This window comes from Pteropus medius, unplaced genomic scaffold (assembly GCF_902729225.1).
Source record: "Pteropus medius unplaced genomic scaffold, Ma_sr-lr_union100, whole genome shotgun sequence".
NCBI classification, from domain to species: Eukaryota; Metazoa; Chordata; class Mammalia; order Chiroptera; family Pteropodidae; genus Pteropus; species Pteropus medius.
This window is the reverse complement of record NW_024350927.1, coordinates 10,557,510-10,581,392: the sequence shown is the minus strand read 5'-3', so window position 1 is coordinate 10,581,392 and position 23,883 is coordinate 10,557,510. Positions and strand designations below refer to the sequence as shown.

At 64.8% G+C, this 23,883-nt stretch overlaps 1 protein-coding gene across 9 annotated transcripts in view; it reads left to right on the top strand.

Annotated features, from left to right (window-relative positions):
• Positions 1-23,883, top strand: part of PRDM16 (PR/SET domain 16) — a 293,758-nt gene that overhangs the window by 97,769 nt on the left and 172,106 nt on the right. For all 9 annotated transcript variants that reach the window (XM_039842412.1, XM_039842410.1, XM_039842409.1 and 6 more), the window contains exon 2: positions 752-1,101. In XM_039842412.1, coding sequence (XP_039698346.1) covers positions 752-1,101 — 350 coding nt within the window. The remainder of the gene's footprint in view (positions 1-751; positions 1,102-23,883) is intronic.

Below are 23,883 nucleotides of genomic sequence, written 5' to 3'. Positions count from 1 at the left end.
CTCCTTTAGGCCTGAGGCCACCCTCTGGTGGATGTCCAGGTGTCACCATCTTGGTACCAACTGTCTCTCAGGACACCCCAGAGAGAGGCCATCCTAGATAGACAATCCAGGGACCCTCTACCTTCTGCTCAGTCCTGTTACTTGCAGCCCCATGAGTCCCACGCTCATGACCCCAGCAGCCTGTGTCCTGGCATGAGGTCATCAGGAACTTTCAGGAACCTTTCCCAGGGCCCAGAGTAGCCCAGGCGTCAGGGCCAGTTTCACAGGAACCCAGATTCTGAGTCTTCCCGAGAACCTGGGCTGTGTCCCTGTGCCCTGATTTCCAAAGCTGCAGGCAGAAGCCCAGTGGATGCTTCTGGAACGTGTATGTCACCATCAGCCCCGCGCTAGGTGCCCATGTGACGGCTTCCCCCACTGTCCCCAACCTCGTGGAGTGTAGGCGGCTCCTTTCCTCACCCTCCTAAAGCAAAACGGGCAAACGGGTCCTCAGGTTTCTGTGTGGGGCTGTGGGAGGGTGCGGGAGGGGGCTGAGCTGTGGGTCCAAACGCTGGTTCCTGAAGGAGCTGGCGGGTCCCCTTCCTGGACGCCTCTAACGGGCTGCTCGGCCCGGACCAGCAGAGGCGACGTCTCCTGGGCAGGGGCAGTGGCCGGGCCACTTCTGGGCCTCTTGAGGCACCCGGTTCCTATTGGGTCCCAGATCCAGGTGGCCTCTGAGCCTCGCCCGAGCCTGACACTGTATTGTCTCCTTCAGGTGACGGCGACATTGTAAATAATATGTACGAGCCGGACCCGGACCTGCTGGCTGGCGAGAGCGCCGAGGACGAGACCGAGGACAGCATCATGTCCCCCATCCCCATGGGGCCAGCGTCCCCCTTCCCCACGAGCGAGGACTTCACACCCAAGGAGGGCTCGCCTTACGAGGCGCCCGTCTACATTCCCGAGGACATTCCGATCCCACCGGACTTTGAGCTCCGGGAGTCCTCCATCCCGGGGGCTGGCCTGGGGGTCTGGGCTAAGAGGAGGATGGAGCCCGGGGAGCGGTTTGGCCCCTACATGGTGGCGCCCCGGGCCACGCTGAAGGAGGCCGACTTCGGATGGGAGGTGAGCATTCCCGTGTTAGCGTGATGGATCGTGCTGTCTGTCTTGTGTCCCATCTATTTATAAAGCCGGCTGAGCAGCCACTGCCCCAGGCGAGAGGCTTGGTGGGTCGGAGAGAGCGTTCGAATGTCACATTTCCCAGGCTTATTTTATCCTGCAGCTTGCATGACGCGACTCAGAAAGCATCGGAGGTCCTCGCGGATGCCTGTTGGCCCCCGTGGGCTGTGCCCGTTCTCTTCCCGGAAATGTGTCTTTAATGAGCTCACGTCTTAAAACAGCCTGGCTTCCCGTCTGGCTCGTAGGGGCTGAGGCCGCGGTCTTGGCGGGGGCCTGTGCTGGGGGGTGGGGTGGGGGTGGGGGGGGCCTCTCCCGCACAGGGGTCCTGACTCCTGGTGAGCGGCGTGGGGCAGCTCGGCTCATGAACGTGCCTGGTGACCACGCTGTCCCGGGCGCCTCGTGCATGTCAGCGCCGAGGGCCTTCTGCTCCCCCCTGCCCCGTGCCAGCTCCCTCCGAGGGGACCCCACTCAGATTAGCGGGCACAGCTCAGCTGCCAGAGGCATCTGCGGGAGGTTTCTGCAGTGACATGGGGCCCGCGTGTGTTCAGGAGGGCGGAAGCACGTTAGGTGGGGGGCACCGACGTCCCCAATGGTATCTCTCCCTCGGAGGTGTCCTGCTCAAGCCACCGGAGCCCAGTCCAGGGGTTTTGAAGGGGGTTTTGTGGGGACCACAAGCCCCATGGAAGCACCCACGGGGGGCCTGGGCAGGAAATGCAGGAGCAGACCCGATGACAGCTGGGCTGGAGCGTGCTCAGGGAAGATGACCCCGTGACCGGGACCGGGGCGGGGATGGTCGGGAGCCAACCCTCCCAATCTTTCCCTGGCTTCCGGAAGGTTCTCAAGCTGCGCCGTCCTCCAGTGCCGTGCGTGGGTCAGCACCTGCTCTCAGGTGTGCCGTGGCTCCTAAACCTTGCACTTCCTGCCCGAACTGCCCCCCGCAGACGCGGAATGGGCACGCGCGCCTGTCCGCGATGCTTCCACGCTCCCGGGCCCACCGGCGCTGACACCCCGTGACAGCCTCGCGGAGGCCGGACGTGGCGCTGCCGGAGCCGGTGGGGCGGGGGCTGCCTGCAGCCCGGCAGCACCGGGGGGCGGGTGGGTGCGCCCCGAGCGCCGGCAGCCTCCGCCTCGCCAGCAGGCAAGTGGAGTGTGGTCCGCGGGAGCACGTGGGGTGTGCACACCGGGGACACAGATGCGCCCCACCCGAGTGCCAGCCCCGTAGAAGGCCTCGCTGGGACGTGGGTTGACCAGGTGGACGAGAGAATGAGCGCTCCAGAATCCACCGCAACCCAACGTGGTGGTGGCCAGCACTGGGCAGGCTGCAGCGTGTGAGCCGGGCGCGTCCCCGCTGGAGTGAGGGGGCACACTCAGTGTGTGCCACCCAAGGTCACAGTCACCTTGGGAACAGACCTGCCGGGGGCCTGGGAGCGAAGGAGTCTGGGGTCGCGCCCTCCTGGCGGCTCCCTGAGCGACCTCTCGTGGACTTTAGGGACGACCCTTCTGGGGCCGAGGACAGTGTTTTCAGATGGCGTGACACGTAAGTGTCTTCGGCTATGAGACGGCTTTGCAGACACGTCCGTCCTGTCGTTCTCTGCCTGGCCATTCGGGAGAGTTTAAGGGTGTTTGTCCGACGCACTCAGAAAGGTCCAGACTATTTAGTTAGCAGGTGGCTTTTCGACGTTGCAGGGTAAACCGGCCTAATGGGTGACCTTGAGGCGACTTTGTTCTTGTCTGCTCTGATAGGGGTTTCTGTTTGCTCGCTTTTTAAGAAATGGCACATACCGCGGCCGCTCGCTCGGTGCCTGGCCCCATGCGGGCCGCGGCCCTTGTCTGCCAGAGCCCGTTGCCTTTGCGCTGATAAGTGCTCGGCAGGCGGGCGGAAACCCGGTCCTGCCCAGCGCGCCGCCCGCCTCGGCCGCGGGCTTTGTCCCACGGGCGCGACCTGGCAGCTGCCTCTGGAGCCGGCGCTCGGCCGCGCGTGCGACCCTGCGGTGTCCTCAAACAGCGCCGCGTCCTCCGCGCGCGTTCAGGCACCGATGACCCGCTTCGCGATCTGTCTTCAGGCTCCGTGGCCTCCAGGAAGTGGGTTGGGACAGTTGTTCGCGTCATCGTTGTGACAGAACATCGGTGGCGAGATTGCACGGGCAGCCACCGGCTCCCCCGGGGAGTGGGGAGAGGAGGAACCGGCGTCCGGAAAACTCGGGGCGAACCCAGGTTCACGCGGCTGCTTCAGGCCCCACGGGCACCGTGTCCCCTTGCGAGTGGCCTTCCTGGGATTTCCCACGTGTCCCTGAAAGGCGGTGTCACTTCGCTTTGTTTTCGCTCCTGCCGGGCGGCTCGGGAGGCAGAAGGGACCCGCGGGTGTCCCTTCTCCGTCAGGCATCGTCCTGCCTGGGTTCCGCCTGCAAACAGGCCCCAGGTCAGAGTCGAAACCCAGGCTCCAGAGCCCGGGGCCTTCTGCGGTTCCACGCAGGAGCAGGGCCTCCAGGGAGTCCCCGAGTCACCAACGCAAGTTAGGGGGCCTGGGCACGCCACCCGACCCTTTCCTGCTCCTGCGAAGACGCCCTTCCTGGGCCTTCGGCGAGCCCGGCTCCAAGCAGGCAGCGGGCTGAGGGGAATGACGGGGCAGGTGTTCGTGTGTGAGCGCCACGTCGTCACCGCAGGCCGGGGCCGACCCGGCACGTCAGGGGACGTCCCAGGGACGACGCACGAACGCGATGAGCCGACGACGGTCCCGCATTTCTATGTGCTGGTCATGAAGTTTCATAAATCAGCGTAATTCGCTTTTAATGCGATTTACGTGGTATTCATTTACCGAAAGACAACAAACGAGGCATGACATTCCAGCAAAGGTGGCAGAAGAAGCCCACGGAGGGCCCGGTCTCGTTTCCGATCCCTGGGGGCCTGGCCGAGCTCGGAGCGTGGGTCCTCCTGTGGTCCGGGGCCGGGGCCCCCTGTGGACACGGGAGGGCATCCCTTGGAAGCCTGGTTTAAAATCGAGGTCGCGTAGAGTCTTCTTGCCGTCGTTTTGGGACACCATGGAGCAGAATCGGTACCCCGAGGACAGGATTCCCGCCCCGGACATTCCGCTGACATCCGAGCGAACGGCCCTGCTTCCTTGTGCCCTTCTGTGACCGCTTCCTAGCTCATGCACCGTTCGGGGTCACTCACTCCCCTGGCAAAGGCGGGCCTGTCTCCTAGTAGGGCCGACACAGATGACCTCGACTGACCTTCAGGTTCGAGGTGCTGGGGCACCCTTGTTTCCCTGGCAGTCTGCCTCAGCCGGCGGGAGTGTGGGGGTGGCCGATAGCTGAGCCCTCCTCCCACCGTCCGCCCACCGGATGCTCCTTCCACCCCATGCCCGTGTCAGGAGCATTTGGTGACGAAGCCCCCCTTCTCCTGGGTGTTTGGGGGCACACCAGGAGGTGGTTCCTGGCATTTTGGAAGAAAACGCACCTTAAGTCAGAAGTGCCTCCCCATGAGCCTGACCTGGCCCGCCACATCTGTGGGGACAGATGGGAGCTGGCATGAGTGGCGACGGCCCTGGGCTCCGTCTCAGAGGGAGGCGGTGCGCCCCCCGGCCCCCTCCACCCAGATGGGCGGCCTGCCGGCTGACGCAGCCACCACTCACCCTGCCTGGAATAAATCACCCTGTGATTGCATTTTATTGCCCTGGGGTCTGAAAAATACAATGATTTTGATCATTTGTTGAGTAAATCATGACATTTATCATCGTGCTGTTTATTTGGCTAATTAAGAGATGCGTGTGAGTGACAGCCTCGAGGGCGACGGGCCGTGGGACCAGGTGCCTCGGAAACGCCACGCGCCCCACCGGCAGGCTGCCTTCCACACGGAGGGGGTGCGCTCTGCCTGCTCCGTGGCTGAGCGCCTGCCGCCCCCAAAAGCCAGCCCACGGTGGCTGGCCGGCCCGTGCCTGCACACCCCTGTGGGGTGATGCCTCTGCTCCGTGTAAGGGGCCGGTGGGAAATATTAACGCGAGTCGATGGGCTTTCAATTATCTGAACAATTTGCTCAAGTGCATTACCTCGTCCTCTCGGCTTCGGTTCTGAATATTAACACCGTGTTCACTTGTTCAGTCGACAGACAGGCTGGGCTTGGGCCTGTGGGGAACAGCTGCCTGATTCTCCCGCGCTCCAACCACGTGGCCCCCAAGCCGGCTCCTCCGGGGTCCCGGGACCCATGGGGGGCGTTGGCGGGGGTCAGGACCCGCCGCCCTCACCCATGGACTGCAGGCGGCCAGGGCACCCAGAGTCGCCAGGGCACAGGATGCCGCAGCCCCGCACTCTCAGATTCTGGGACGTTTCTGTACATTTAAGATTAAATTATCATCCGGGACGCCGGCCGTAAAGAAAAGCGGTGCGTTCTTCTCCTGGGCCGGGGCGAGCATCCTTAGAATGGGACAGGTTTGCAGGCCTCTTTTTGGTCCAGAGTGGCAGGCCGACGACGCGGCCCGTAGGTGTCTGGTCCCTGTGGCACCAGTGTGTCCAGTGCAGCAGGAATTCAGACTGCCATCTCCAGGACAGATGCATCGGAGCGCTGCCAAGGGCACTGTGACACACGCACTTACGTGCAGAGCTGGGGCCAGCTTCTCCTAGGACCCAGAAAGCACCCCGGGTCCCCAGGGCTGAGATTCAAGCTGTGGCGGGGATTGGGATAGGGTGCAGATCCACTCAGGGTTCCTGGGATGCGGCTGGCCCCTGCACCCTAGTACCCTCACGGCCCTGGCTGGGCATGGCGGGGAGTTACGAGGCGTCTTCATGCTTCTGTCCTGTGGCCCCCAGTCTGGGGCTTCCCTTTCGACCTCAGATTCGCGGTCTCCGTGGGGTACAGGCCTCCTTGTCTGTCTTCTCCTCCTTGCCGTGGCGGCCCTGCTGGCCGAGGGCTCTGCCCGACACTGCCCCTCTCTGCCTGGAGTCATATTTGAGGCCTAGAAACATTGCAAGATTTTTGTTTTGTTTTGTTTTGTTTGTTTTCCCCGGGATAATTTTCCGAATGAGTTTGGAGGCGAAGCTGACATTCGGGAAGCGTCGAGAACGTGTCCGCGCTCAGCGAGGGGCCGACACACCTGCACGCGTGCGTCTGGGCCGTCTTCACGGGCGCAGGGCGGGAGCGGGGCCTGCGGGACGGCCAGGTGTGCGTGCGCCGAGGGTCGGGCGGTGTCGGCACCCGGGCCACCTGCCTCCGCAGGGACCGCTCACGGGCAGTGGGGAGCCTCGTTGCGAACCCCCGCCCGGCCCCCCCGCGCTTCGTGGCGTTTGGGTCCAGACGTTTTTAGCCCAAGAATGCCACGAAATCCTGCACTATCTCAGGCCCGGCTCCGCGGCACGGGTATATAAGGAATTTCAGAAAAAAGGAGAGAGAATGACTAAGAATACCTCCCGAGAGCCTCCTTCGCTTCCTTAAGGGGTAATAACTCAGCTGCAGCCCAGCGAAGGGGCCTTTCTTTAAATAGAGCATCTGATTCACAAGCGAAAAAGGAAATAAATGTTTTCTTTTCATATTCTAGAGACGTCCATGAATACCAACTTCTTAAATGGTATTTTATCCTCTGTCTCTCTGTCTGTCTCTCACACACACACACAAACACACACACACATGCGCGCACACACACCCCACTGACGACCAAAGCGTAGCACACTGGACCGGGGTGCTTGTGAACCAGAGACATGGCAAGTGGCATCAGGTTGTCAGAAGTAAGACCTGCCAGGAGGTGGGGACAGGAGGAGAGGGTGTCTGCTCCCCAGGTGGCAGCTCCGCTTTCCCCTGGGGCCCGAGGCGGGGGGGGGCGCTCAGCCCTTCCTGGGGGCCCCCCACAGGCTGCCAGTGAGAAGGGGCCCCCTTCCTCTCCCCCCTGGCCTCTCTCCTTCCTTTCTCTCTCTTTACTGCAAGAAAAGCATGGGTCACACACTCAGGGAGAGTGACGAAGGCAGCTGGCATGGGCGCTGGGCAGGGCCGTGAGCGCGGGGCGCGGCCCGCGTGGGGCGCATTCCACCCGAGGGCCTCGTCGCTCGGCTGTGAGCAGTCCCGTGGCCTGGGCCCGTGGACTGCAGCGGGGCCTGGCAGCTCGTTAGCGCGGGCCGGAGGATGGCCCTGCCATTTGTAACGCGGATTCTCTGGACCCCAGAGAGAGCCGTCAGGGTTTGCAAGTTCCCAGGGCAGCGGGGGCCCGGCGGGGGCCAAGATGCGTTCACGCAGGAGCCACATGGGTCCCGGCCTGCGAGGGCAGATTCGGGATCCCCTCCACCCCCCTGCCCCCCGCCAAGGCTAAGAGGGAGTCTTCCCGCCCTGGCTTCGGTCCCATGGCGTAAACCCCAGGACACCTTCAAAATGCAGATTCAGGACCCACCTCACTCACTGGGTGAGGACTCCTGGGGTGCCCAGGAATCTGCATTCTAACTAGCAACGGCGCCGTGGGTGCTGCGGGGGCTCCACTCGGTGCCAGGCACGAGGAAGTGGCTTGCCTTGGCCCTCTCCGCACCCCTGGGAGCCCAGAGAGGCATTTTCGCGTAGGTGTGACAACGGGTAGCGTAGCGACAGAGCCTTTCTTAACAGGCCTTCTCGGGGCGAGGCGGAGAGAGCCGGAAGTGGGGGGGCAGCCTGTCGGAAGGGGAAAGGAGGGGCTGGGGTGCCAGGAGCAGCCCGGCCACCCGCTGTCGTCCGGAGTCCGGGGCAGCAGGTGGGTCAGGCAAGAGGCTCCCGAGGACTGTCACCCACCCGCACCCCGCGTAGCTGGTGGTCAGCAGTGCTGTCCCCAGGGGGGTGGCCCGGCCCCTGCAGACAGAGCAGCCATGCGACGCCCTTCCGAGGGCACGGCGGTGACGGCCGAGGCGGGGGTCCCGGGCACGGCCGCATCACGCCTGGAACCGTTCACGCCCTCGCTGTGCAGCCCCAGGGTGGGGGTCACGTGGGCCCACGCGGCAGGCGGCCCAGGGGCGAGGGACCAGGCCCGGGGCCCCAGGCAGCGTCCTTCTGCCATGCAGTTTGTGAGGCCAGCGCTTGCTGAGTGCAGGACACGGCCGGCCCCGCAGAGCAGCCCCCGGCCCCGTGGCCACCCCGCCCTCGGCTCCCCCAGGATGGCGGGGGGTTGGGGTGGGCGGCGCAGACACAACCTTGGCCGCCTCGGCCTGCGCCCACACTGCGTCTGAACAAGGCTGGCTCTCGGGTTTGACCGGTGCTGTCACCGGCTGGCCCCCTCTGCACTGACCACATCTTCCCGGGGGACCCACGGCCAAGACTCAGACATCGGCCGTGCCGGTCACTTACAGGGAAACATGTCTATTTCTAGGGCCTTCCCCGCGCTGGGCCTCGCTGGGGCAGATGGCAGGAGGGCGGCCCGTCTGAGGCTGGCAGCTACTGGCCAGGCGGTTCCCTGGGGATCCCCAGCACAGCCCTGGGCTCCCGTTCGCCGGCCTCTCTGTGGGCTCCCTCCCGCCGTGCAGACGAGAGTCCCAGGGACAGCGATCCATAGAAGGTCTCCCTGGGTCATGGGACAAGGGCCTGACCCTCCTGGCCGGGCCTGGCCTGCTTATCACGGCTTCTCTCGAGGTGGGAATTTTTGAGGGCCGGTCGCTCCCGCGATAGGAATGTGTTCTCAGTGTGTCACAGGCCACCTCGGCCTCCGCCAAAAACCGGGGAGACACAGGTGCTCCAAGGCCCGCGGGGGGGCAGTGCCGCCCCTCCTGCTGGGCTCAGGGCCTGCCCACCGGGCGCCAAGGGCACAGGTTGGCGCTGGTCCCTGCCGGGCCAGCCCGGGGTGGGGGGACCAGCGTCCTCCCACGTCACCGGGGGTGTGTCCTCCGTGCCCCCAGTCTGCTTTTCCACGTTGTTTAGAACGCAATGAGTGAAATGACCCCAAAGCGACTTTCAGTCAGCTGACAGGAGGCACCTTGGTGCGCCTGGCGGTGTGTCCTCCTCCCAGAGGGAAGACGCTGGGACGGGGGTGGCCCCATGTCGTCATCGCGGAAGCCAGCGCCCCGGCCCAGCTCAGCTGCATGCCCGGCCTGTGGGCAGGTGCCGCCCGGCCCTGGCTGCCTGTGCCACGTGCACAGGGGCTTGACGCCAGCCTCCCACACAGCACCTAGGTACGGTTGTGGCCCCGTCTTGTCCTCTGTCCCGGCCGCACCCCCGCCCGCCGGCCAGGGCTGGCCAGGGCTCGCGGCCTGAGCAGTGGCCACGGGGACCCCCTGTCTGGCTCTCAGACCGTGGTCCTTGCTCCTGGGCTAGAGCCCAGTTCAGTGGCACATCCCACTGTGCCGCCCTGTCCAGTCGCGTTTGAGATGCCTCCGTCCACGCCTTCCGCATTCAGGTCTCCCCGCAGCCCGTCCTGGCTAATGGGCACAGCTGCCCAGGAGAGCTAAGGTCTCTGCGTGCAGGCCCCAGGCATTGTGTGTCCCAGTGTAGCCGGGATGAACCCTCACCCGGAGCAAAGTCACGATGACCTTGTACGAGTAGCGGCGCCTCGTTTTCCTCTAGGCTAATTTATCGGCCTCCCTTTCAGCCCGACACTCAGCGGGGCCCGAACACGCTGCCCAGGGTGGGGGCGGGCGGGGGATTAGGGGGCCTGGCTGCTTCCTCCGTGTCCATGGCACCTGGGGGTCCATGGGGCGCAGGCTGGGACGAGAGGGGGCTCGCCCGGAAGATGCAGCCAGGCCAGAGGACGGGGCTGAGCGAGGCTGAGCCCGGGAGGGGCGGCCAGCCCCCCACTCCTGGCCTCCTTCAGGGCCCAGATACAGCTGGGGAGCAAAGGGTGAGCCAGACGGGAATCGAGATGAGAAACCGGCCTGGAGGTCCCCAGGATGATTGCTCGCCTTGTGCCCTGCAGACCCTGGCCGGGTTCGCCCTCCTCTCCGGCCTCGGCCCAGCACGAGGGTCGCGGGTCAGGGGGTAGGGAGGAGAGGCCGCCCCGGCCAGACCTCACCCACGTCAACGCAGGTAGCACTTGGAGGCTGAGGACCGTCCCGAGAGCGCATTTCTAGAAGGTTCCAGTTACTCCGGCCATTGGAGCTTCGTTCGCACGGAGCCCTGGGGGCCTCAGGGCGTGTGATGGCCCCAGCCCAGGCTTCCGCCTCTCGCAGCTGGGTGAACCCGCTGAGCCTCAGGGTGCTCTGGGTGAGCCGAGGCCGTGCTCCCGCCGGTTGGTACCGTGGGGGAGGTCTCACCTGCCGGGCCCCCCGCCGCTCCCGCCCCCCACTGGCCTTTGGGGTTTTGACAAAAGCCTTCAAGCTTCATCAATGTAGCGTAAGAGCCACCGTGTTGATGAAAACTTTTTTTCTTGTCTGTAAAAGGCGCGTGGTCTCGGGCCTATTGTCACTGAGCTGCCTTGAAAGCGCATCTGGGGACAGGTGACATGTGGCACCGGTGGTGGGGGCTGCTCAGCGACGAGGAGTGGCCTGGAAGCGCAGGGGTGCAGCTCGGCCTGGAGCCCGGCCTGGCCGCCACCCGCCTTGCTGCGGGGGCTCGGTGCCGGCCGAGCGTGTGGCCGCCGGGCGTCTCAGGCCCTCCGGCTCGCCTGTGAGCCTGGTGGCCCTCGAGGCCGTGCCCGATGGAGGGTGGACCCTGCCGGTCGTGGTCGAGGCTTTCGATCAATAGCGAGGATGCAGACGGCCGCCTGGAGCAGCCGGCCTTGCAGGACCCGAGGGTGGCGGAGTCTCGGCCTCCCTGCCGTCCGCCCGCTTGCTTCCCCTCACCTTCTCCAGGGCACGGCGGGTCCCCACGTCGGGGGATGCCAGAAGTCGCTGGGAGAACCCGGAAGGCTCGCGGGAGGCTGAGGAGGCCGCCCCGCTGGTTCCCCGGCCGCGGGGGTCCGGGCTAGGCTCCTGGAGCCTGGATCGCAGAGTGACTGAATCCCAGGGGAGTGAAGGCCCACGCCTGGCGTCTGCACGCGGGCGGCATGCGGGCGGTCAGGCCTGCGTCACGCCCCGCCCATGCCGAGCGCCTGAGGGCCACACGGCCTTTAGCCAGCGGATGGTTCTCGGAGGTTTTCGAGACGCAGCGTACAGGCCGTTAAGATGTGTGTGTCACAGACGCGGGTGGACACGGGGACAGCGCAGGCTCCTGAACGCGGCCGAGCCCCCAGCAAGACGTCGCCACCTCCAGACCTGTTTCCTCACTTGTCAAGGAAGAGGATTGAAGTGAATTGTCCCGAAGGCACCGCCGCCCGGCCCGGCCCCGAGGAGGCGGGGACGTGGGCGGCACAGGCAGGACGCTCTCTCCGTCGGAGCTGGACTCCCGGGCGCGACACCCGGCTCCTGGCCCATGGTCTCCGCACGGCAGCCGTGTCCCTGGAGACGGGCCATCCGTCTCCGATGCGTTCTCTGCCATCGAGGTCCCGAGAGGAAGCAAAGCCAGCGCCCAGCGGCTCCCGGTTGGCCGCCCGTCCCCGGGTCCCCGGCCGGCGCTCTAGCGGGGAAGACCAGTCGAACGGATGAGGGAAAGTGCTGGAATGCAGCACCCGCGATGCCCGCACACGGTGACCGCAGCGCGGGGCTCAGCCCGCTCCCCACAGGGCCTCGCGAACTCGTCTTCAAGCAGGGAGAGTTGGTTTGGGGTAAACAATGCCACGTCAATGCTTCAGAGAGATGAGGCGGCCAGGACCAGGACCACGGCGGTGACAGCCCCCCGAGAGCCCGCGGGAGACAGAGCCACCCCACAAATCGGCCACCGCTGCCCCAGGCCCCGGGAGGACGGCCAGCTCCTCTCCAGACCCAGATGCGGGCGAGGTCCGGGAGTGGCCGGCCGTCTGACGGTGCAGGCGTCCCCGTTTCCTGTGAACGCGGCAGCAGCTGGAAGGGTGTGTGGACCAGCCCGTGCGAGGCTGTGAGGACCCGCGTCTTCTCCCTGCCCACCCCCAGGTCCGCCGACCACGGGGGCGTCGGGCGTGCTGCCCGGGAGGCCCTCGGGGGTCCGCTCCAGAGGAAACGGTTCACAGTGGGCAGCGGCAGGAAGGGGCGGGGAGGGCCAGGAGGCCCAGCGGTCGGCTAATTGGAGAGCGGGGGCCTGGGGACGGCCTGCGCCCAGACAATGTGCTGGGGCCGGGAGCCGGGAGGGCCGGGGGATTGTGATGGAATTAGCCAAAGTCAGAACCCCCCTGAATGAGGCCGAGAGGAGAGGGGAAGCGAGGGCATAATGCGCCCGCGAGGCCCCATTCACGGCCCCTGAAAAGGCCGGGCTCCTGGGGGGAGGGGCCCAGCTCACTTTTGTTTGGCTGGGGGCGGGGCTGCCTCTCGGAGGTGCACTTACCTACAGCCAGTGCCGGGGAGGGCGGGGAGAGGGGCATTGACGATAATCCCCAGTGCCAGCGGTGGGTGACAGCAGACACAATCGCCCGGCACACATCAAGAGCTCCAAAGAGCTCCTTCTGTGCTCCCCGCATGGTCCCCGGAGACCGTGGGCCGTGTCACCCCACTGACGGGAGCGGCAGGCCCTGGGGGGGGTCTGGCGCCCCCCCGGCCCCCACCATCTCCTTATCTTCACTTATGGGCTTACATGGCCGATTGCGTATGCAAGAAATACCTCCTGATAGTTGAATTAGGGAATATTATGGGGAGAAGCAATAAAAACATAAAATACAGCCAGGGGCCCGCAGGGAACCCAACTGGACAAAAAATAAAAACGGGCATGGGAACTACAGGTCGCATAAAAGTAAATGCTCAGCAAAGTGCTACGCTCAGTAAATATTTGTCGGATTCATACATTAATTAATTTTCCAGATGAGATTTTCCTAATCCATTTTTTAAAGAAAATAAGGATTAAGAGAGCAGTGGAATCTGACAATTAGGCCAGCCCGGTGGACATGAAAAGGAGCGTGGTGGGTGTGAGGTTCGGGGGCCGGGCCTGCCTGGGGGGGCCAAGGACAGGTTTCCTGGCTGGCCGCCACCCACAGCAGGGGCCGAGGGGCGGCCGGTCTGTCACCATGTGCGGCGGACTGAACCTCTGAATCAGGGCCCTGCCCAGCGGCCCCCTGCCCGTGTGGGTCTGAGCGCCAAAGGGACTCGAGGGGCCCCGACTCCGGGGCTCCCCAGAGCGCGGCCGCGAGGCGCACGGCCGCCGGCCTGGTCAGCTCTGCCCCACCCAGCTGCACAATGGCAGCGAGCCCCCCGCAGGGCCCCCCCGAGTCGGGGACGACCCCCCATTCCCGGTCGCTCCAGCCCCAAGCGACACTGCTGTCCCAGTTTTCTTAGCCGGGACCCTCGTCCAGGGTCACAGGCCGGGCAGGGTGGCCTTCGAGAGCCCACGGACCCATGCTGACTTGGCCTGGCCATCGCCGGCTCCCATGAGGGCCCCACGGACAGGGAAGGGGTGCAAGTGGTGACGAGCCGCCTCTCAGGGCACCCGGGGGTCCCGCGGTGTGCCTGGCGTGACCTCCTGACGTGCAGTCAACACAGCCTGCCTCCGAGCAGACAGGTCCTGACCCCCGGGGGGCTCCGGGGGCCACGGGTCTGACACCTGGACGTTTGACGCTGTGGCAGAAGCTCAGCTCGCTTTTTCTTCGGACTGTGAATTCGGTCTCTGAGCAGCAGCAGGAAATGACACCCGGGCAGGTGAGCAGGTTGACGTTGGTGGCGCCTGGTCAGGGGAACGCCTTCCAAGGCCTCCCGAGACCGCGTGCGGGGCAACTTTGAGATGCGCCTTGGTCTCACACACGCCCCGCCCCAAGAGAGGGGCACGAGGGAGCGCCTGGGTGTCCTTGGGGCGGCGCCCTGCAGGGGAGTCCCCACTCCAACGGGGCTCTCCCAGGACGTCCAGGCCACCTGCTTGTCCCGCGGCCAGGAAGGTGAGGACGAAAAGGAACGGGCCAGAGTCGAGGGCCAGGCCTCGAAGGGCGGCCGGGTGGCAGAGCCCTCCTCAGTGGACGGTCACGCGGGGCCAGTACACCAGCTCCGCCAGCTTGCAGTCTCCAGAAGAACTTTCCGGAAAGAGATCAAGGCCAAAGCTCCTCATCCCCTTTTTACGGCTTGGGAAGAAATTTGCAACTACGAAGTGCAAAGTCCTTTAATGAAATCCACCACGCCGAGTGACCCCACTGCACGAGCCACCGGCTGGGACCAGGCCCCTCGCCAACAGCAGGCGTGACCGCGCCGGGCCTGTGGCGTCCACTCGTGGTGGGTCGTGAGGCTTTGCCTCGCCCCCCATGGGAGACCAGCTGGCAGAGGGAGCGACCGCATCTGCAATGCAGGTTGGGGCCGGGGCTCCGCAGCTGGGCAGTTGTTTTGGGGGATCTCTCTTGGCTGGAGTCACAGTGTGTGGTGTGGATGCCCGGGCGCCCGTTAGCCCGTCCTCTGGCCTTGGGCAGGGCGGTCCTGACACCTGTTTACTCAGCCCTGGGTTTGGATCCTGGCTCTGCCACCTGTTTGCTTGGTGGCCCTGAAGAAGTTACGTCACCGTGCCGCGCCTCAGCGTGCCTGGGTGTGACATGGCCCTGGCTGCTCGGGTACGAGAGGCTCACCAGGACAGGGGGGTCTGCCCGAGGGGTCTGCTCCCGGGGGTCTGCGATCGGACAGCAGGTCCCTCCCTCTACAGTCGGTGCATGTGCGGAGCCAAGGGGGGCCCACAGTCAAAGTCGGGGCGCCTGCCCTCAGGTGTCACCCCCGAGGGTAGCAGGAGGGCCGTGGAGTGACGCTCGCGAAGGCGTCTCTGACTCTGCCGACGTGGGGGCCCGGCTTCTCTGCTGCGGGCGCCGTCCTGGGCACCGATGGACGTCACGGCGTGCTCGACTCTGCTCCGTGATGACTCGTGGTGTGTCTGGTCATTGCCAAGTGTCCCGGGTGGCACCTACGGAGAAGCCAGTGACCCCCTTCCAGCTTCTTCCTTTGGACCAGTTTCCTCTGGGCCCCCAGACACCTTCGCTCTGTCATGATGAGGTGTCCCAGGGAAGCTGCGTGGCCTGCAGCCCGCCGTGTGGCCAGCTGCCAGCTCTGCCCTGCCCTGCTGCGTGTACAGCCCTTGTCCATCTCGGCGCCAGGAGAGGGGCTCGTGCCGAGGGTTGGTCTCTGAGGGAGGACCTGGAGGTGGCACCGTCGGTGGGCTCGGGGGCAGACTGCTGGTCTCATCCACACAGCCCCCAGTCTGGGCATCGCCCCTTCTTTATTCAAAGGGTCTGGCCTGCAGCCCCAGTTGGGGGGGTCCCCAGGTTTAACCTGAGGCCGTGATGCAGGTGTCCAGGAGACCGCAGCAGAGACGTGGAGAGTCCTTTGTGCCACACCGTCCCTTCCCGCCCACGTCTACAGCCTTCCATCCGGCCCCAAAGGGGAACATCGTGTCATCCGGGCCCTTGAGAAGAAGCTCGGCCCCATTTAAGCCCGGGGGCTGTGACAAGGCCAGGAGCCGTGGAGGCGGGCAGTGGCACTCAGATGACACGACAGACAGTGGCCAGCCTGAACACCCCCACGGCTGCTCCCCGGGACCCCACGCAGAGGTGGGAGGTCTTGGTGAGTGGGGAGGGGGCCTGGCACACCCTTCCCGTGACTGGTTTTCCACCCACGCAAACCGGCGTGACTTTCCTTGTTCAGTGTGAGTGTCTCTGTGTCCCTGCTGAGGGTGGTGACCGATCCCCCCATCTGCCTAGGGCGGGCAGCGGCCATGGGCTGGGTCTCGGGGCATCCACGCTGACAGGGCAGAGCTGTGTGAACTCGGCAGAGCTGGGGGTGACATCAGGTGACACTTGCGTGTCTTGGTCAAAAATAGGGGAACGTTTCGGTTCCAGCGACAAGAAAAATTAATTGTGGGTCTGCTAAGGGCTCCTGCCCGAGCCGAAGAGGAGCAGGGGCTAGGACCGGGAGCGAACCTCGGCCTGGGGGCTGCCGGGCACGGTCACGGTGGCCGGTCCCGGGGGTCGGGAGCTGTCCCCTGCCCGGCAGCAGAGAGTGCAGCTCCACCGCCTGCCCCGTCGTGACTGCGGACGGACCCGAGCCGGCCGGGCTGCCCGTCCCTGTGAGGCCTGTGAAGGTCACCGTCACACTCTGCTCCTCTCGGGGAGCCAGGCCGGCAGCCGGAGCGGGGCACCGACGGCTTCGCTCGGAGCCTCGGTCCCCGTCCCCATCTACACGCCTCAGCCGACGGCCGCAGCTGCACGCGGAGGCGGCGCTCCCACGCAGAACTTTCTGGAACCCCAGGTCGGGAGCCCCTGTAAGCATCAATTCACCACAAGTAGCGCACCCCTGCTTCGGGGGTGCCTCCGGATCAACATCAGGAGCCTCGGGCCACCCCCACCCCAGCCACGACCCCCGGCGGAGTTCCGGGCCGCGGGTGTGTCTCGGAGCCTCCTGCCTCCAGAATTTTCCAAACCGGCCTCACAAGAGGCTGATGTTCTGGAGAAGTCACTGCAGCCGGCCGCCTCCTGACCCCCAGGTGCCGCTGGCCATCGGGTCCCAGGCCCGTCCCTTAGCAGGCTGCTCACCTAACATGGACACCGCCAGCACTTTGAGACGTTTGCAAGGCCTTCGACACTTCGAGGCCACTTTTCTCTCTCGACTACAGAAAATTAGAGACTATTAGCGGAACCTTATTTTAAAAGTGACCCTGGCACGCGTGTCTAGGGCGTGAGCGTGTTGAATAAAATCCCGCGTGTAAAGTTACTGGACCAGCAACGGCCCTCTACACGCCACATCGTCTGCCCGCAGTGGTCTCGTTGTTGGGGGATCGGGGGCCAGACGGTGCTCGTGGCAACCCTGACTTCCGCATGCATCGGCCACGTCACCTCCCTGATGCATCCAGGGCTGAGCCGTGGCACTTAAGAATGTAACAGACGGGGACAGCGAGGCCCAGGAAGGCCGTGTGTCCTGCAGGCTCAGGAGGGGCCCGGCCGGCGCCCAGACCTGCGGGCAGCCTGGTCCCGGGTCGTGGGGCCTCAGAGGCCGTGTGTTTCTCTCTGTTCCAACCTCAGCAGCTTGAGCCGCATGTACAAGTTCATAAACTATTTCACAGACATTCAGGACAGATGCCATCTTCTGCGTCGACAGGCTCGAAGCTGGAGAGAACTTGCCGTGGCATGGAGGCCCGGAAGGGACGTGCTCTTGACCTCTGGGTGTGTTTAGTCACTCGTCAGGCGTTCGCTATCGACCCATTAGGTGTATATGGACTTATTCACCCACTAACACGTGTTTGTTTATTCCTTCTCAGGTACGTATGTGTTTATTTGTCCACCTATTAGGCATATATCTTATTTATTCCCTTAAGTATGTGTTTATTTATTTATTAGACATGTGCCTGCTTGTTCGTTAGATGAATTTATCCGTTCACTCACACACCTCTCGTCCCTCCGTCGAGATGGAGGGCTTGGAGCCCGCCGTCCGCCGGGCCCCAGCCGGTCACGCTTGGCCGGCAGGTCACAGCTTCCCCCTTCTCAGCAGACCAGTGGGAGCAACAGGGTGTCACTTCCTGGGAGTGCCATCCCCTCGCGTCGGAGTGAGTCAGGGACGGACCTGACCGTGCGTCTCTCCGTGGGCCCACCGGAGGCCCGAAAAGCCGCCGCTGGCCACTCGTGTACTGGGCCGCGGGCGTCGCGGGCGGGCGTCCTGGGCGGGCCCCTGAGGATAGGTGGGTCGGCGGGAAGCCAGTCCACGGCTGGGTCAGGGCCTCGGTGGATTTGCACCTTGAAGACAAGTTAGGTCGGGCTCGGCTCGTCCTCCTGCTCCGCGGTCTGGGGGACTTTGTCCCCAGGGGCCCGGCCTGGCCCTTGGTCTCCAGGGAGCGGTGCTGGCCACCACCTTTGGCCGCTCCACCTGCGTGGCCTGTCCGTTAGGCACTTCAGCCACCAGCCAGCCGCGTCTTGACAGCAAACGCGCGGGCGTCGGCCCGGGGTGCCCACGCGCGCGCCCACGAGCGAGCCTTGGTGGGGAGGTGCGGCCGGGGCCCGGCGTGCGGCGAGGGTGTGCGCGCCCCTCCCCGCGGACGAGCGCAGGACGCACCAAACGCGAAGGAGACAATAAACAGTTTCCTACCTTGCCCTGATAATGGGCGAGTTCTTTAGATTGATTAATCGTCACGTTGCCTTTGGACGTCAGCTCGGGAGTGACAGTAACAAGCCTCCCGGGGGCTGCACTAATTTGCACTCCATTCAGCATCCCGTGAAAACCCCTCGGAGCTGCGGAAGGGCCAAGCGGTGCTCGGCCCCATTCAATGGGGGGCGATTCGCTGGGAAACGGGCCAGTTTGCACAATGCCCAAAAGAGCAAATTGGCGGAAGCTTTGTTCTCCCTTTTCTCCCTGTCTCTTTCATGCGGACTTGCACTAGTTAAGCTCCTCATTTGTCCCCGCCGGGGGCTCGGGGCTTGGGTCACCCTCCGGGCTGCCTTTTCAGGTGATCTCGACGCCCCCCTGGCCCCGTCCCCGAGGGGAGGGGAGGGGCGGGCGGCCCGAGGTGGGGCCGCGGCAGCCATCCTGGGAGTCCAGGCTGGGGGGGGCGGGGCGCAGGGCTGGGCCCTGATGGCCGACACCAGAGGCCGCCTGAAGCTCATCCTCCCTCCACCCCCACATCCAGGGTCTTGTGAGATGGAGTGAAGGCTCCAGCCGGTCCCCCGGGCCCCATTTCACCAGTGCTACACTCGCCGTAATACATGGGCTCGACAGAAATTCAGATGAACCCGGCCGGTCCCTTCGGCTCCCACCGAATTTGCTGTTCCATTGCTCCCCATGCCCGGCCCTGTCCCCCGCCCTGCACACCGTCCCCAGCTCTGTTCTCTACCTGAAGCTCGGCATCAAAGGGGCAGTTTTCAAGTCTCCTGCCTGGCGGGGTGACCTGGTTCTGGGTGGTTGCTGGGTGGCGTTTCTCGGGGATTGTTGTAAAAGCACCCTACTAACTGACCCATGTGCGTGGACCCCAGAGGGACCCGCCCGGCAGTAGGGTGGGTGTCACCTGAGGAAGCGATGGACAGGATGGTCCTCTCATTCACGGGCGACGGGCCTCCTAGGAAGGGCTCGCTCGCGGGGTGCCGGGAGTCATGGCCCATGCGTACCGGAAGCCCCTCGTCTGCCAGGAAGGAGGCCCCACCGCCGGCAGCACCGACAGACAGGTCCACGGGTCCCCAGACTAGCCAATGAGCACGAAGGGGCAGCTTCCTAAACTTTTATGAATCAAACACAGCAAGTCCATCAAGTCATGGATACACCCATTTTTGCTTAATTTGCTGACATGAATAACCCCACCTCTTCTGTTGGAAAGAGGATTTTGGGGGGCGGGCGACAGGGCCCCAGTTGTCTGCTTAGCCGTTGTAATTATAAAATTGCGATGACTGTAATTTGCCACTCAGGCTTGTCACTGGCTGGGAAGCCACAAGTGCTGTGCCGGGTGGCATGCGGCCCCTGGCTTTGGGGTTTGGCTGTGTGTGCTCCGTCCCACCAGGCGGTCCTCTGGCACTTCCCTCGGGGTGCGGACATGCGGACGTGGCCCCCTGTCCTGGGGAAAGGCCCCTGCTAGTCAAAGTGGGACTCAACCGATGGCGGTTTTGTTCACGAGATGCTCTAAGCACCTCATGTTCTAGCCTCTCGTTTGCTCAGGTCGCCAGGAGGCTGAGCTGTACCTGGGACACCAGATATCTCAAGGTTACCCACAACCAAGGTCACGGCCAGGGCCGCAGACGGAGGACTCACGAGGCCACGCGTGCGCCCTCCCATGACGCCTCGCTGCCCCCTGATTCTGCATTTCCCGGTCACTCTCTGGGCCGCTCGGCCTGGTAGTTCGGAAGCACGCGGGTGGAGGGAGTGGCTGGCGAGCCCAGCCGGACGGCCGGCGGGCTGTGCCCGGACACACGTCTGCGTCTCGTGTGGCCCCCCGGGCAGACTTGTCTGGAGCCCACTGTCCTTATTCCATCGCGGCCCCCATTTCTGGAGGGTGCACAGTTGGCCCAAGAGGTTCGACATTGCCCGATGAGGATGCGTCTCCCGCAAAAAGTCTGTCACACAAGGGGGAAGATGACAAGGAGGGAAGTGTCCCCCTCCGGACAGGCGACTTCCTTCCATTCTCTCGTTGAGCGTAAACCAGAAACTCCCAGGCCTGACGTGGGCCTGACACCCCGGCCACTGCCAAGCCCGCCGTCCTCATCCGGGCGCCAACCACGCCTTCCCAGCCCCGCGGGTGCGGGGGCTCGGGGTGAGGGCGGCGTTTCGCGGCTGACCGGAGAGCGAGCGCGGGTCAGGCCGGCTGGTCGCGGAGTCCGAGCCGTGGCAGGAGTCACCGCAGAGCCATCCCACGGGGGCAGGAGCGGCCTCGCCTCGGGGACCGGCCTCCCCGGGGGCTGTGCGCCTCCACGAGCTGGGCCCTGCCCGGCTCCCGGCCCAGGGTCGGCGTTTTCCGCATCAACCACACCCTCGGCCGAGGGGAGGGGCGAGATGCGGCCACCCCAGACCTTCCCTCAGGGCCTTCGGCCTGGGAGGTCGGCAGTGTCCGCCCGAGCCGGGGAAGCCTGTGCGCACGAGTCACGTGGTCGGTGGGGGAAGGTATTCGTCTCAGCGGACTGGGCTGTCATCACGAGGCCATGCAAAGACACCGTTCCTCCCACTGGCCCATCGCTGCCGTTAGACTCGAGGGTCAGTCCTGAGTGCCAGGCCCAGGATTCAGTTGCAACCGAAGGAACGTCCCCAAGGGCTCTGCTGTGTCTCTGAAGATAGTCCTGTCATACACGGGGTAGACTGGGACCAGTCGGGGTGGAGTAAGACACGAGGCTCCTTTGGGACCGGCGGGTGACATCTGGACCTTCGGGGAGACAGTGTCCGTCTTGTCCAGAACAGGCAGGGCGGCTGTGTCCCCTGAGGAGTGACATTCGGGACCAGCCCTTCTTGACGGGGTCGCGTGTGCTTGAGGGGCGTGGACAGGTGGGCGGCACCGCCAGGGCCCCCAGCCAGGTGCCGGCAGATGCCGGGGCCCTGCGCCCCTCCCGGTGCCCATCCTCGGGGGGGCCCCGTCCGGCGGCAGCTCCGGGCCGGTGCTTCCCCTTTGCCCTTTCCCACTGGGCGTGGAGGGGTGGCCGTGGCCTTCTCCCTGCCAGCCCCTGCCCTCCGCCTCGGGTGCCCTCGGGCCTCTGCGTCCCCTCGGCTCTCAGAGATTCCGCCCGTGTCCGCACCCTCATTAATCAACGTCAAGCACGACATCGGCAACAAGGGCCGCATTCTTCCGCGGCCCCCTCAGCCTCATACATCCCATTGTTCCCGACCGATTCAGATGGCAAGAAAACAGCCCATGCAGCACATAAAAGGGATGAGACAAAAATGAAAAGCATCGAGGCAGAAAAAAGAGGAGGCATTTTTCCCCCTGAAACACTCGAATAAATACCCGGCAATGATAATTTAAATTATTCATACATTTATGAAAACATCCATTGAAAACTGAAGTGTATGATACTCTTTGTCTGTTTTCCTTGTTTCTTGTTTGGGATTAATCTTTACTGTAACCCGGGCCGGCCTGCCCCCCTCACAAAGGCACACTCTCTTTCCATGGGAAAAATGCTGGGCACACCCCAGGGAGAAGTCGGGGGGAGAGCGTGCTGATGTGGCAGTTGCCAGGCCCTCGAGGGGCCGGACGGGCTACGTCCAAACGGTGCCCGGCGAACAAAAAGCACGGAGCGGTTCTCACGTCTGCGTCAGGGCGGAGACGCAGCAGCGCCACGGGGCGGGGACTGGCCGGCCACGATGGCGCGCGGGCGAGCGCGCGGGCGTCGCTGGCGCGGGGGGTCGGTGGCGCGCGGGCGTGCGTGTGGCACGCGGGCGTCGGGGGCGCGGGGGGTCGGGGGCGCGCGTGCGTGCGTGTGACACGCGGGCGTCGCTGGCGCAGGGGCGTCGCTGGCGCGGGGGCGCGCGCGCGCGTGCGTGTGGCACGCGGGCGTCGGGGACGCGCGGGCGTCCGTGCGGGCGTCGGGGGCGCGGGAGCCTGCGTGCCCGGCCACGGTGGCGCACGAGCGTGCGTCGGGCCCCTGCGGCCTTTCCGAGGGGTGGACGTCACGGTACTCTCCATGCGACAGCGCCCGGGAGGTCCATGCGTGGACACACGCCGGCCTCTCGGTTCTGGAGGGGCCGTGCGGCTCAATGGGGCTTCTGGGTGGCTGTGGCCTGCTGGGCGGGGCCTGGACGGGAGACCCTGTGCTTGTCGCAGGACACACGCGTGGGCGTCTCTGCCTCTGCCCGGGCCGGGAGGAGCAGCCGTGAGCCGCGCTGTCCTCAGGCCGCGTCTGGCCTCGTGAAGAGAAGGCCTGGGCCCACCCCGGAGGCCGAAGACGGTTAGCTCATTCTGGATGTCACGGGAGGAGGCACTGTGGCCAGCTGCTGCCAGCTGCGAACTGGAGCCCAGGGACTGCCCATGGTCAGTCCACGGACACCGCTACCCAGTCCGCCTCCCAGCGCCTTCCTGTCCTTTCTCGGGGCCAGTGCTGTCCCCAACAGCCCTAGGGTCATGCCGGGCTACTCCGTGTCATCGAGATCAGTGTCCAGCTCTGTTCCTGGTCAGAACATCACAAGGACAGCGGGAGGGCCCAGCCCCGGGCCAGCAGAGCGCCGGTGTGGCGCACCCTCCCTGCGCTGCTCCCAGATCCGCGTGTCGGTATTTTCAGCTCGTTCCAAAACCGGACAAAGAGGCCCAGAGTGGAATTCGCCCCCACGCGAGATCTCACTGGGAACGACCCAGAACCCCCTTGGCTCCCGGCTCGGCCTTTGCATGGGGCGTCGGCTGGATGCAGCGATGCCCTCCTGGTCCAGAAGCCCCGCCCCCACCCCACGCCTCCAGACTTATTTGGTCTGGAATGGGAACCGGGACCCAAGGGAGTAGCCCTCCCGGTCGGACTGATGGCCTCTCCGGTTCCGGCCGGTCTGAGCCCAGAGGAAAACTGTCCCCCTCTGCCCCTCACTCCGGATGAATGTGAACCCCAGGACAGGCAAGGACACGGAGGCCTCGCTCGGTTTGGTGGGGGGAGGACTCGGGCCTCCCACCGCCGCAGCCGGCCGGCCGGTGACTGCCAAGAGCAAACTGTTGTCACCAAAGTCACTGGCAGCTCATCCTGACACTCTTTTTTATTTTCGAACGTGGGAACGTCCTTGAGGGACTCGTCTCGCTTTTCTCAAGTTCTCGAGAGTTCCAGTGCAGACTGGCTGAGGCGCCCTCTCTTCTGCCCGGCAGTACTGGGGGGCTCCCCTCTGCCATCGCCCCCAACCAGGTGTGGGGCCCCTCGGCTATGTGGCCCTGGCCTTCCTCCTTCCTCTGCCACCGATGTCGGGGTCTGGGAAGGTAGCCAAATGCCACTGAGGACACTGCAGCAATAAATCATCTCTCGTCCAACATCTGCAGGCCCGGGGGAGCCCCTCTCGGCTGAACACCCCACCCCCCCGCCGGCCCCTCTGACAAAACACCTATTGTCGTGGCCGAGCGAAGACGCCTCGGTCCCACTTAAAAGGCCTCGGAAGCCACGGCGTGGACCGCCAGAGGAGGCGCGGGCTCCCAGCGGGGGGCCCGGGGCTCGCTCTTTCTTCCTCCCTGGTTCGTACTTTTCCTCTCTCGTGGGGGTCCCCCAAAGCCTTTCATTCTGGCTTCATAGTCACATAAAGACATCAAGAAAAAAACCCAGCAGAAAGAATTATTAGGCATGGCTGTCAAATGCTTTATCAGAGAAACCGGGGCGGGGCGGGGGGCACAGGGTAACCCTTTAGGTACTGGCCCGATGTCTTGAGTCCCAAGAGAGGCTGGGTGTCCCGAGGGGGCCGGGCCGCCCCGCCCCGAAGCGCGGGGACCGGC